The sequence below is a fragment of the Liolophura sinensis genome, chromosome 4 (assembly GCF_032854445.1).
Source record: "Liolophura sinensis isolate JHLJ2023 chromosome 4, CUHK_Ljap_v2, whole genome shotgun sequence".
In the NCBI taxonomy this organism is placed as follows: Eukaryota; Metazoa; Mollusca; class Polyplacophora; order Chitonida; family Chitonidae; genus Liolophura; species Liolophura sinensis.
Window position 1 is genome coordinate 18,455,226 of NC_088298.1, and position 14,714 is coordinate 18,469,939.

The window sequence follows — 14,714 nt, forward strand, 5'->3', positions numbered from 1 at the left end:
ACTCGAGTCCCCGAAGTCAAAGAACCTTTGTGACCTTTTACTACTTACGATTGAGACAGAGCACAAAGTACATTTGTAACTACAAATTGTAGTTAGATATTGCAATCCAGATAATTCAAAGCATATCCTTTGTCACGGTTTTTAACTATTTAGATTGATTATATGCATAGTGTGTTTCTAGTATCCAGATATGGCTGGCGTCTACCCTGATATTAACCTGATTTGGATCATCGATCATGATCTCATTTCAAATAATTTATTATATCGTGTGGATTCTCTTGCTGTTTTCATTCAACATTTTGCAAGGAATTAGCAGAAGATGTAAAACATCTCCAATTCCATGCGTACAGTGTAAGTTGTAACTTAAGTCTACTAAAGTTGATTGTATTTGAAGCTTTCTGTGTTAATAATTAACAGCTACCAATGTTAAGCAAAATATTATCTTTTGAATAGTTTTACCTTGCTCAAAAAGGATCAAGATCATGCACATCATAGTCGGATGTATAACAGAGTATGCATGTTTCGATTGCTCGTGACAAGACGAGTAATATGATGTACATATTGACACAATTAAAACAAATTTTAATTTTGACCCCTATCTGACCTTTGTTGACAACTCCCCAAAATGCTCAGGACTTTTTAGGGGTAAGCCGAAGTTAAAATATCCAGCCACCACGTCGGAACACAAACACACCTTCAATCCTTTAGTTCCAGGATGTGGTCACGTGACCTACAAGTTTGGGTTCTCCACCTTTTGAATTCTTATCACTTCATTTTGCGGGAATAATAAAGATCATCACGCCGCAATTACCAGTCATCCACTCGGACAGCATCTGAACTTCGCAAACCGTAATTTCTCGAATCGCATTACTTCTTTGCTAGTTGGACTCTATTGTTCTCCCCAAATTAAAATCATCGTCTTTTCCTTTCCAGTTCCTTCTGCTCATCATTAAAATTAAAATTGCCCAGACTCCCAAACAAGTTGACAATCATGATTTTAATGGTGTACATTTCTTGGTTTCAACCCTAACATTACACGAGTATGTCTTTTTGTGGACGACGCCGAGTACGGCTGACGCGAAATAAAAGATAGCGCTTGGCAGAGTTTGGCTGGATGCCATCATGCCAGGAACATTTGTGTTAATTGCAATCATGAATGATTATGGTTTTACTCTTTACGAACAATGACGACGATATGAAGTAAGAAATACTTCAGAAATAATGAGAACATGTTTTTGTTGTGCACATGCAGCTTTTATATGTTGAGGACAATGCAGTCTAAAGGAGTGAGTTCCACGCTAGATCCGGATTTGACAATGGAAGAGTACAGATCTAAATGTAACAGGTTTAATTGGTGCATATCTATATATACAGAGAAATTGGATTGAAGTTTCACAGCTATGACACCTCATGCATCTGCAAAAACTGTCAGCGACAAACTCACAACATGTTCAAGTCCAGGTCATATGTTAGCTTCTTCTCCGGTCTAATGGAGAAGGCTCTAACCACTTTCTTTCCACCATAATGCTGGTTGCAGTCGTATAAGTGAAATAAACAAGAAAATAAATTAATATGTAAACAAACTGACAAAACTATGAAGCTTTTTCCTGCTGCTCTTGTAAAAATCTATGATCTCTGCAGGTCAAATGACAATGAGGCGTGATAATGTGATTAAGCTGGTTAACACGTCCCACGAGGCGTGGGTTCAATCCCGACCGTGTATTGACAAGAAATTTGTGAATTCCCAACTCTGTGAATCCTAAGTGACAAAATGCGGTTCATTGCATTGAGCAGCTTTCTCTGAAGAACACAAGTCGTTTTCCATCTTATTATCTGTTGGCTACTTCTCTCTTTCTTATAAACAGCTTTAATATTAATATATTATTTCTTATATATTTCTTTGAGAACTAATGTTTTAGGTTGTTTTTGTTATAGATTTGAGATCATTAACGTAGAATGTCATTTTATGGTTTACGAGTGATACACGAGGGAATGTCGATAGGTGGTTTGCTCGAGACACTGAGGAGAAAATGCCTGTGACGTTAAACAGCTATAAGATCAAATGCTTCGCTAGGGATCTAGAAGCTTGGTGTCGTGCAGTTCTTGATATCTTCTGCGTAACTAAATAGGTTACCAATTCAAATATACAACTCTCACTGACCCTATTGGTAGCTTTTTAGTCACGTTATTTGGAACGTTTCACACCTGCCTGTCCTACAAGTGTGGATTTATGTATTCATTTATTTGGTGTTTTACTCAAGCACATACTAAAACACAAGGTGTGGACTGTGAACGTTAGCTAACTTGTTACTTTGTGCATTGGCGTTGGGCAATGGACGAATTCACTCAAAATTTCCTCTCCGCCCTAAGCCGGTTCAAAGCCGAGTAAAAACAAAGCATTCTCAGCTGTTACTCTGCGGCGCTTGTGAACTACATGTACCCCTTTGTACCCCTATAGGTACAACAAAATAGTACGGCTTGGACCGACTTGATTTAGGTGGGAATTGTCCCTCATAGTTCAAGTATTGTTTACCTGCCAGAAATGCAGATTCAGCAAGCAAGAAAAATCAACTGTCACCCGCTTTTACGAAAAACTATACATTCTTGACTCAAATCACTCGACAGGAGGTTGGTGCGATTTGTTCTGGTGGAGAAACGAAGTGTAATTGGTATAAAGGCCCGTTTGTAGTACACGCATCCAGCATTTTAAAGGTGACCATCAGATGCCTGGGTCACGTGGTCATGCACTTCTGCTTTCGATCGAGTAAAGTTCAGTTGCGGTATTTTTCTCTATCCACAGGTAGAACTGTTACTAGTGAGAGTAGATGAACGGTTCATACAACTTTACTTCAAGGCTTTTGGTGATACTTTATAGCGGTTATTCTTAAAGGATGCAGCCCCTTAATCCGGGGAGTGACCTTGTTAGAAACGCAGAAGAGAGGGATCGCAAATGGCTGTCCAAGACTATCACAAAACAATGTTTCGTGGGTTTCCTGAAGTCCAACTTGCTGATGTTGCTTATGTTGGTTGGAGTTCTTGTTGGGGTCGCCACTGGATTATGCCTGAATTCTATGGACTCCAAACTGACCCAACCAGAAATCATGTACCTTAGTTTTCCCGGGGATCTTTTCCTACAGAGTATGAAGATGCTGTCAATCCCGATAGTGGTGTCAAGTCTCTTGTGTGCTACGGCCGAAATCGACATCCGCGCTTCAGGAAAGATTGGTCTTCGGGCTCTGGCCTATTACATCTCTACCCTCTTGATTGCGTCTGTCTTAGGGATAATTCTAGTAGTGACGATCCGTCCGGGGGATAGGACAAGTGGCCAACCCAACTTGGTCCCAGACATCTCCTCCTCATCCTCAAATCCAGGCCTCGCCTTCATGGATCTCTTCAGGTAAACATTTCTGTTACAGTTTATGCATTTTACCTTTTTCGAAGCACTTATCTTCGGTAAAACATTGTAATATTTATTTTTCTGGCGTATACCTCACGCAGTAGCAGGCCAAATGGTTTGTCCAGTTATTAAAATGAGTCTCAGCACGACTCATAACCAATTTTTAAAAACGAGTGTACCAGTATTCGCCTGATGGAACATCACTGGCTCAGATATTGTCAGTGTCCTGAAGTATTAGTGTACATGCATTGCAAAGATAAGGTTACTCTACATGTGAGAAGGGTGTCCATCCTCTAAATATAGAAAGACTGAATTCTAAAATCGTCTGAATTATATTTCACAGGAACATGGTCCCCGACAACCTTGTTGAACTTTGCTTGAAATCGGTAAGCGCTTTGGTGCACGTTGCTGCAAAGGGTACTGATATTTAAGCTATACGATATCTTTACAACCTGCATTAAACTACATATATTTATTGGGAAGAGGCTGCCAGTACTATTTTGACTAACTGATCACAGTAGTTAACTCTGCACGTGGTACCAGCGCACTCAGCTGTCAAGTCACTGTCTGTATTAACACCTGTCGTCATGACACACATATAAAAAAAACGCATTTCGAATGTCGAATTAAATTACATCTGTGTTCTGTTATTTGCTTGTAAAAGACGGATCCCTCCAACTGCGCCAAATGAAAGACGTTATCGTTCATCCACTTTTTTTCTCAAAGTTAATTATTCATGCAAATGAGAGTTACAAAGATAAGATCAGTTGTTTGTTGACTGAGTTTACCAATCATCTAGACAAAGTTTATCAATGTATCAACCCTATGTCGACCCTAGCATTGCTATCATAATATGCCCCTGAATTACCTGTACCTCAGTCAAGTTTCATTTTAACGGTTCATTTAAATGCGACTATTGCCACGTGGTATCGAATAATCTATTCACGATGAAAGTTTGTGAAGTGAGATAACGACCTAGAAAGGCATAAACCTTGCCTTTACAACTCCCTGTTAATGCTCAAAGAAGCATACCTTAGGTAGAATTAGTTAAAACAATTGCAGTTATGTTCATAGTAATTTATCACTAGTCTACGAATAACTGATACAGTGTTGTCCACATGGCCATTGTGATAGTAGATTGGTACCTCAGCATCCTAGGCAAGCTTATGATAAATGGTAATTAATGTGACGTTAAACACTGATCATTTATATGTTCATTCATTCATATTTTACTTTCCATGCAGAAGAAGACGAGAGAAGTGACAGGCGATAGAATCACGGCTAAAGGCAACTCATCTTCCTTTTCGTCAGTTTTGAACGCCGTGAAAAACATCAGTGGTAAGGCAGGCATATTGCCCCATATGTTAACTGCTTTCATCTTTAGTAGAGTGTGGTGATGATAGACCAGAATATAGGGCAACAACAACAACTCAACTGTTACCCTGGTCACTCAGTCACTCAGAAGATCTGTTGCTAACTATAGGTGTATACACAATTTAGCCCACAGTTGCACACATGACAAAATCAGCACGCTGACGTGGTACCCACTATCTATTCAATGATCTAACACTCTCAGACTGTGATTGCAAACAAACATGATTTTTGAAGGAAAACAACAGCAACGACCGAGTAGAGACAAAAACTAAATTTTTGTATGGCGGTGGGATGAAACTGTTCCACAGCCCCTAACGAATGTACGTGTAATGCTTCAATCAGACGTTAGAGGCAGGGTGATTTTGCTTTGGGATGTATCGGGAACGCGAAATAACGATTTTGTTATAACACAGCTATGGAAAAGGAAGTCACCTGGAGATGTATGACGCTAATCCTCGGGGCAAATGAAAACCGTATTTTGACAATCTCATCATTCTGAAATTAGGGTAAACGCAAATTATATTCTGAATAATGTGTATTTTAAATACATGAAACTTATTTTTTTTTTCGCTGAAGGGAACAGTACTGTGTAAACCCCCAGGTCAGATCTGCCCAAATCTCCAGGCCAGATCTGCCCTGGGTGTTCACCAGTAAGCTAGTCACATCAGTAACCAAGCCTTATGCTTGTGGGGGAGTGCCCATGGCCTGAGAGGGGGTGGGAGGTCACATGACCTCCACACCCCAGCCTTGCCATGTGGCCCTTTGTTTTAGCCCCATTCCCTCCAAGACAGCCGAGCAGTCAAGACGTGTTTTACCAAGATCACAGCCAGTCTTCATTCATACATTTCACCCAGGTAAGAATTTAACCCTTGTGGTCTCAGAACATTTCCATAAATTGATATATGTAATTGTTGTTACATATGCAATTATCTGACTGTGCCATATAGGATATATTATGCACATCTTTTTGAGTAATTTAAGTTATTACTTTGGTTAGCCATTCACAAGTTAGTGTGATCTCTGCAAAGAGATACACACATTCTAAAAGGATTGGCTGAATAGATTTCAGGAATTTACACTAAGAAATAGGTGGGATAACTGCTTCTCCCATCAACCTGTTTACAGTGAAAATATTTGGGTAACTGTGTTAGTTTGGGATAAACCTCCACATTGGAACTATTAACCCACTTAAGTTCACTAGTTTTAAAAGTGACCACTGTTTACTTAAATTAATCTGGAATTTAAGGATTATATGTATCAACTACTAGCTTTTGCCTAAACTTAACTTGATCTCCCAACTTCCAAAGCAGATAGTTCCTTTTACACTGGTTAACACATGGTCAAGCTTAATTCCTTTGTTTGAGCTGACCATGCCAGCCTCCAGTAGCTACAGACATGTGTATTGCCTCAGTGTATGTAAGCAAGGTGGCAGCACATCTGGAAGGGATTAATTTCTCCTTGGCATCTATTGCCCCTGATGACCCCTGCTGGTTAATCTCATCCTATCAGCCCAGCCTTTATCAAGTGGCTAAACAAGATGGCTGCACCAGCAGTACACAGGCCAAATTAAAACTCAGTACAAGACCAACCACTTGTAACTGTTCTGAGTTTTTGTATTTAATTATGCCTGTGATTGTCCTAACACAACACAATCCTCAGAAATTATATATCACTGCAGATGCACATATACTGGAATTTATCATGCTTTTGGACTTTGACATTTTGAGTCCAGTGTTCATGTTCTCTATGGCCAGTCAGTAAGCATTTGTTATTATTGTTGATAGATACATATATATATATAGATATTAACTTTGTATATACAGTTAATATGCATATAGGCTATCGCCTGGTAATATTGTATTTAGTTTATAGATATTATCAAAATACCCTGCGTGACCCGTATTATTGTTCTTCATGCGGTAACCGTTCTGGGTTGTACAAAATGTATGCAGCCCCTAGCATAAAAATGTACCACTCAGATTATTAATGCATACATTAGCCTACACTATTGATTTGTAACCTGTATGTTAAATGATCGAAAGAGTAATTTACGAATGTTATGTTTTGGTTGGAGGTGAAGGTCAGCTGGCATAGACCAGTATGTCTTGTTATATATGAGATATGACCTGGCATCATAAAATGCATTTGTACCCATCATATGGATACACTGAGTCATCTAAATTTCTAATGCGAGCCTGGCCCCTTATAAGCCTGGCAACGTACTCGACATTATGTTTAGATGCCTCTCTTAAACAGGATACCGGTAACCCTGTGACCCTTGGCCTCTCTAGTATTGACTATATTGCAATCATTGTTAGCATGATGTCACTTGGTTTCTAGATGCCATGCTTAAACGTTACATGCATTATGGTCTGACTGTCAGGCTGACCTCTCAACTTCAACCTACCTTGACCTACATGTATGTGTACAGGTCGCTGTGTATACATGTGGACACACATGTAACATGTCTTATATAATTGGGTTAATAATCATGTCCAACACCTTATCTTGTTTAACTTACCTGTTATGATCATATGGCACTTCTATTAAGTCTTTGAAAGCTACGTTCTAAATTGTTTACTCATTAATACTTGAAAGCTCTAGTAGCTCTCCCCATTCCCTCCAAGACAGCCGAGCAGTCAAGACGTGTTTTACCAAGATCACAGCCAGTCTTCATTCATACATTTCACCCAGGTGCTGTACCGTCTTGACTGCCAGACGTTACCCTCCAGGCTGCTTCCCCTTGTGAAACTATCCAAACTCAGAAGGAAGGAAGGAAGGGAAAGGAACATATTTACAGATACCCCTACTCTCATACTGATTACCTCTGTCTTAAATAATAAATTCTCAGGCTGTGGCACTTATGAAAACCCACCAGAGCATTTGCGTTCTTTGTCCAGCATATATTTAACACTTGTTCCCCCAAACGCCAGTCACGTGTCCACCCGACAACGTAAGATAGTCTCGCAGGTGATTCAACCGCAGACAAACAGGTCTTACAACTGCACACACGATGTCAATTATCCAGGAGAAGAAACACGTGCGCGTCATCGCATGATTTCTCCCTGGCATTTTGTAAGCTGTCTACATGGTCTCAGGTACATCTGTCATTATGTAAATCATTAACAAGCATTAGGTGAAATTCCAGTAAAACTGAAACAATTACAAGGCATTTGCCTCTATTTCATTCAGTTTTATGTGTAACGAAAACTTTTCTTTCGGTTTTTTTGTTTTGCTAATTTATACATATTTACACTTAATTAAAATAAATCTATAAAAAAATGAAGACGCTGTTATCCACTATTCCTCTCTTACTGTATATGATCTCCATGCTTGTCACTGAAGAAGACAAACTGTCTTGTTCTCTATCTTTGACCTGTGTATAAAAAATACAAACTTCAATCAAGTTAGAGGCGATTGCAACTTGATACAGGAACGCATCGTTATTCTTAATTATGTATGTAATAAGAAACTTCAACATAAAAAATACACACATCGTCAAACACTAAGGTGGCTCTACGCCATATTACTGGTACTTTGACCATGGCTAGTATGTATGCATGGATGATTGGGGTTTATCGTCGTGCTTAACAAATTTTCAGCCATATGACGACGAGGAATTATTTTGACCATGTCTAGTAACAAACCACCAATTACACCAAACAGATCATATATATGCGTATGTATTGTCATAGACATGCGAAAATGCGTCATATACCCATGAGATTTTTCACGTACATGACGCAAAGCCTCTATGCGTGCCATACCACTACATGTAGATTGCACCTTTCTCTACAACGTGTGAGACATAAGAAAGATAAAAAAAAAACATCATCATTCAGGTCGTTCTTACGAAGTAGTTTTTCATTTGTTTGATTGGTGATTTACGCCGTTCACTGGAATATTTCACTTATACGACCAGCATTGTAGTGGAAGGAAACCGGCCAGAGCCCAGGTGAAACCCACGGCCATCCGCAGGCTGTTGGCAAACCTCTCCGTGTACAGGAAAGCCAGCATGAGCTAACCATGAACACAGTGACAACATGTGACGACGTAAGGTAAAGTTTGTGGATACAGGAGAACCTGGCAGAGGGGTTCGTCTTTTTGTTTGTTGGTGCTTTGTGTTCATCAAAACTCTGTGGCAAAAGATTAGAATGGATTTTGAAAAATATGAAATAAACCATGTTCTAGTCCTTTTTGTCCCGTTTCACAAAGTGCACTTATCGCTAAACGTGCACATAGCTACCACACAGCATATTGGTTTCCACGGAAAATACGTGTGTAGGTAATGCTATGCGCGCACAGGGAAAACGAAGTCCAGACTACAGTTTTGTGCCTGCTTTTTTTCTGTTGAATTTAAGCGTTGCTAAAGTGTATTGCTATTGCAATAGATTATTCAAACGAACAGTATGTTGAATATACATGTCAAGGTATATATGGTTTAACTAGAAAATATCTATCATCGCTCAGACAACAAAATTAGCAGATTCAGGTGAAATCATTGTCACGCTGAAAATTCAGACTGACTTAAAATTCGTTGAAATTTCAGACGATGATGCAAAGAAAGGAGGACAAATAAAACTGATCGTTGAAAAAGTTGATGGTATCAACATGATGGGCCTTGTTGTAGCCTCCATACTGTTTGGCTGCGTCGCTTCCGCTTCTGGAAACGAAGCCAAGCCTTTTTTAGACTTCTTTATGGCTCTGCGAGTTGTCAGTTTCAAGCTCGTGGCAATTTTCATCTGGTGAGTAACTCAACATTTCCACATATATCTCAGACTGAATGAATGACTTGAAAGGTTGACCTAGCCTGCCATTTTAACAGGGGACAGTTCAACAACAAATGCATTGTATTTTGTATGTATAACTGCTCTTCCAGAAGCACAGAAAGGCCTTAAACTGTATGTGGTCATATATGGCGGAGGAATAACTCATAATCATTCAAAATGTGTCATTTGAAAAAAAAATAAACTTTACCCGAAATACAATAGTTAAAATTGCAGTCTATGTCACTCCGTACTTCAGTAACGTACTGCACACGAATCAACATATTGTAGACAGGTCTTGCAAAAAAAGTCACTGATTCCCGTGTACTCCATTATAATCTTCACATTAATGGTATATTATGAAGAAAATTACATGTATTTACATGGAAACAATAGTCCCGTTGACCGGTATTAGATGTATCCCTTCGCAAATTTCTACAAAACATTGCATTTGGAATATGGGGCACTTTATTTGACTAATGTAGATTATTAATACAAGAATTTTATATCAGACCGCCATGTAGGAAATTTAGATAGTTACTTACCAAAGATCGGTGGTTTATTCCTGACACTCCGATTAATTTACATAAAAAAAACTGACTGCCGTCTTAGGACAGACGTGAAATAATCCTGCGCTCGGTGCAAACTATAGGGACACACTAACCTATAGACAGCTATTATTTATACGAAGGGGCTTTTTGCAGGTTACCGATTTGATAACAGTAGTTAGCTCGAAGATTAGTAAAAAAAAGATGTGTCGTTTGCATGTATGATTTGTTCTTCATTGCCGTGGTTGTATTCGTTTTAACAGGTACTCGCCTGTTGGAATCGCCTTTCTGATTGCATCCAAGTTAGCGGAGATGGACGACCCAACAAAAACCTTCAAAGAATTGGCCATTTTTACTGTGACTCTGCTAGTCGGTTTATTTGCTCACGGCTTTATTGTTTTGTCTCTGCTATACCTGGTTTTCCTACGCAAAAATCCTCTCAAGTTCTTAGTTGGTATGGTACCAGCTATGCTCTTCGCTTTTGGATCAGACAGTAGGTAAGCTTTAAACATGAAGTCTTTTTATGAGATAAGGTTCGTTTTTGTCTGATTTTCAAAATTATTTTTAAACGTTCAAAAATAACTCCTATTTGTAAAGCTTTGAAAATAATTTCTATACTCCCCACAATGATTTTAAACGTTTTTCCAGACTGCAAATGTAGAATAAGTTGTAGGTCAACACTCCATTCAACCCACTCACAGGTCAAACTGTTTGATATATAGATGACTGTATATGCGCTCTTTCCATGAGGTCGTTATTACATTCGCTATGAAGCAGACTTAGGACTGTAGATACCCATAGTGTAATAAGATCCCGTCATGTAATAACTGTTTCATTATGACCAGCAGTTGTTACCTATATAGTGTTGCATTGTTATGTAATGGATAACACTTTCCATCCACATTGTAATAATTATAAGATTACGGGTGGCCTTCTTCGAGTGCATTCTGACAATTATGCCATGTGTGTTACACTATGGGTAGTCCTGACCCATACATGTTTTTGAGCGTTGCATCAAGGCGATCCAGAATGTAATACACCGCATTCACATGGAATAGCTCAAAAAGCTCAAACCTGCTTTTGTCTCTTTTACCATGATCTTATCAGATAGGGCTCAGTGGGGAGTTTTGACAACACGTAGCATTCTTAGGAACATTTTCCCCATTACATACATCTTATTATTTAAATTAAGCACAAAATTTCGAGAAAATCGACCATTAGGAATGACACGTAAGAAGAAATGTTATATTTTCACGGCCAGATGTGCTAACATACCAGGCATAGTCACACGGATCTATTAATTTAAATATCCTGTTATTCCAGTATAAAATATATAGTCTGGGTAACCCTTCGCCATTTTTTAGAAGCCACCGTTTTTACGTTACATCTTTATCTTCTTACAGTAGTGCCACTCTGCCAGTCACGATTAAGTGTCTAGAGGAAAAGAATAGGGTAGACCCGCGAGTGACCAAACTGATAGCGTCTGTAGGGGCCACTGTCAATATGGACGGCACCTGTCTCTATTTCACCATGATGACCATCTTTACAGCTCAGCTTAACGGAGTTCCACTGTCGGCTGGGCAGCTGGTCACTATAAGGTAAGGATGTACCGAACGCTTGCTCTTTTCCGTCTCTTTTAACACCAAGTTATTCCCGCCCAGACATATAACTTTAGAGGCTTGACAGCGTTTTTAAATTTCAGATGTGTTTCTTTCGTCTTTCTGCTAGCTTTAAACAATCCATATATAGCAAAGGCTGCGAAACATGCTTACCCACCTTTGCTGGATTTAAAGAAAACCTCACATTCCCCAGCTGGTAAATGTTATCTGGATCTATATTTCTACAAAGGTCAAAGCGGTTTCCTTTCTCGCAGAAGAGAGATAATTTCAATTTTGACATTGTAAATTATCCCTTCTTTGACATCAGTATACCCAAGGGTCCTGCATGTGGTGTGTACATATCTTGCCATTTAGCATTTATTAGATCCTGTGTCTTGATTGACAACTGGCATGCCAATGTCTCGACGTACAGATTCCTAGCTTACCTTTCAGAAATATAGATCTCCAGTTTATAGCGGTTATGTCATGTGCCTTGTTCTAAATGTGCCTAAGATGAACGTATATAAAATTAAGCGGTCTTCAGCCGGAATAACAAAACTTCAACTTACGTATTCCTGAAAATGAGCTCAAGGACGAATATTTGGTTTTAAGGTCAATGAATAAAGTTATGTTAAAAACTTAATTAACGCCTCTGTTTAATATATGTATCCCATCAATGGTCGCAGACTTTTGAAAATGACATCATCGATGAGCTCAAATGAAACGCAGTCCCACCTCAGTGCCCTCAATCAAACTCTTCCTCGGAGATGTTTCGACAGCTATACCCCTTGATGATATCGATGAACTCAATGGGAACGCTGTACCACCCCAATGCCCTCATTCAGGCTCTTTCTCAGAGTCGTTTTGACAGCTGTCGCCATTGACATCATCGATGAAGTCACTGGGAACGCAGTCCCACCTCAATGCCCTCATTCAAAACTCTTCCTCGGAGTTGTTTCGACAACTATCACTTTTGATGCCATCGATGAACTCAGTGGAAACGCTGTACCACCCCAATGCCCTCATTCAGGCTCTTCCTCAGAGTCTTTTTGACAGCTATCGCCATTGACATCATCGATGAAGTCACTGGGAACGCAGTCCCACCTCAATGCCCTCATTCAAAACTCTTCCTCGGAGTTGTTTCGACAACTATCACTTTTGATGCCATCGATGAACTCTGTAGGAACGCTGTACCACCCCAATGCCCTCATTCAGGTTCTTCCTCAGAGTCGTTTTGACAGCTCACACCCATGACATCACTGATGCAAGCTACTTTATTATCAGGCTGGGCACTAGTCGTGGCTGCAGAATAACTGTGGTTTAAACCCATACTACGTCCCAGAAAGAAAGCTGAGAAGTTTTCTTGTACCTTAGGTTATATCCTAAACCATATATTAATAAATAAAAAAAAAATTACGTGTCATTCTGCTATTACGTAATACTCATCCCCACAGTATCCTGTCCCTGTCAATCGCAATGGGAGTGGCCGGAGTTCCGGGGACCGGAGTGATATACATGATCATGATCCTCACCTCCATGGGGCTGCCTACGGACGACATCAGCACTCTGCTCGCTGTCGACTGGTTCCTGTAGGTATTTCGTAGCCTTTGAGCGACAACTTGTTATCTAGCACGGTTTAAATACTGCTTTCACTCTGTTGCCTAGACCATACTTTGCGTCTTGACAACTGATAACTGCTTCTCTCTGCCTGATTCTGTTCTATTTTCGTATTTCATATACTTTTTTAGTTCTTTTGTAGTTTGTGTTATACGTCGTTTTGCGACTTGGCATTGTGATTATTGACCTGGGATGTCCTTATTGGTTGACGGCTGAAATACAAATCTCTCTTGCGGCGCATAAATGTTATGAAATTTCTCTTCTCTTAACACCGCGTGGACCTCCCAGCTTCTCTTAAATAGAACTACGCAAATCCTTCTGTCGCCTGGAGTGAGGTAGAATTTTAATCGGTATTGGCTTTCTGTTAATCGATCTCTTTGACCAGAACCATCATCAGTATAAATGCAACACTTTTGGCACAAGATTGGTATATCTCTGGTGTTTTAACTGCCTATTGTAGAGCGCGCTGCCGGACCTCCATCAACGTATTAGGGGATGGATTTGGAGCAGCTGTTATTGAACATTTCTCCCGACATGATCTGAGAAAAATGGCGGAAAAGGAGATAATTGTGACGACGAACTCGGAAAAGGACCTGTATGAGGGAGAAACAGAACAGAGGACAGCGCGCGTTTGACGAAAACCTGCCTACCTGGGATACCGAAGCAGAGATATCAAAATTTCATTGGGACCTGCCTTAATGCTATACGTCAAACGCAATTTCCATGGGGATACATGTCTTCACTCTGTATCACCATGGACGTAACACCATGCGCTTTTTGCGACTGCTTTTCGGCTCCCCAGTGGAGACAAGGTGTCCATAACATACATGTATACAGTCTATTGGTATCTTAATACACCCATTAGACTCTCTGTCCAATATACACAATATATAACGGTGCAATATATACCGTTATACTCAACCCCAGTTCCGCAATTATAACAAAAAGCACGAGAAAAAACAGGAATTAGTCAGATTCAGTGAAACAATACAATAAGTTCGAGCTCGAAAACTTTCCTCGCCAGAGGCTAAAAAAGCCCTAATGTAGCATGCGACCTGTCAAAAATGGTAGACACAACATGGGAGTCTGAAAAAAATATTTAAAGAGTTATTTAGAGAAGACTAACAATGGAGGATATTCAGTAGCTGAACGTGAATTTTAGAAGTTCCTGGAAGAAAGAGATTGTTTGTACCTCCGTAACACGGTTTGACAAAGGGTCAGAAAATTAATATCAACAATAACTGCCTAATATTTCTGACAGTTATGCTTACATCATACTCCTTACAGTGCACGCGCAGCGTACTCTACGCTCGCTCTACATCACTGCCAACACGGTGAAAGCTTCACATTTGGAGACTTCACCGTGTACGTAGGCATGTTTAGCCTCATGACCGTTGTTCTCGCCCAGAACTAT

The 14,714-nt window shown here is 39.8% G+C and overlaps 1 protein-coding gene across 1 annotated transcript; it reads left to right on the forward strand.

The window, feature by feature from the left end:
• Nucleotides 1–2,891: 2,891 nt before the first annotated feature.
• On the forward strand, nt 2,892–13,935 carry LOC135464488 (excitatory amino acid transporter 1-like). Its single transcript, XM_064741913.1, has 8 exons — nt 2,892–3,397; nt 3,741–3,783; nt 4,642–4,735; nt 9,321–9,516; nt 10,349–10,582; nt 11,489–11,683; nt 13,138–13,272; nt 13,761–13,935. The coding sequence occupies exons 1-8, from the start codon at nt 2,892–2,894 to the stop codon at nt 13,933–13,935; spliced, it is 1,578 nt and encodes a 525-aa protein (XP_064597983.1).
• The last annotated feature ends 779 nt before the right edge of the window (nt 13,936–14,714 follow it).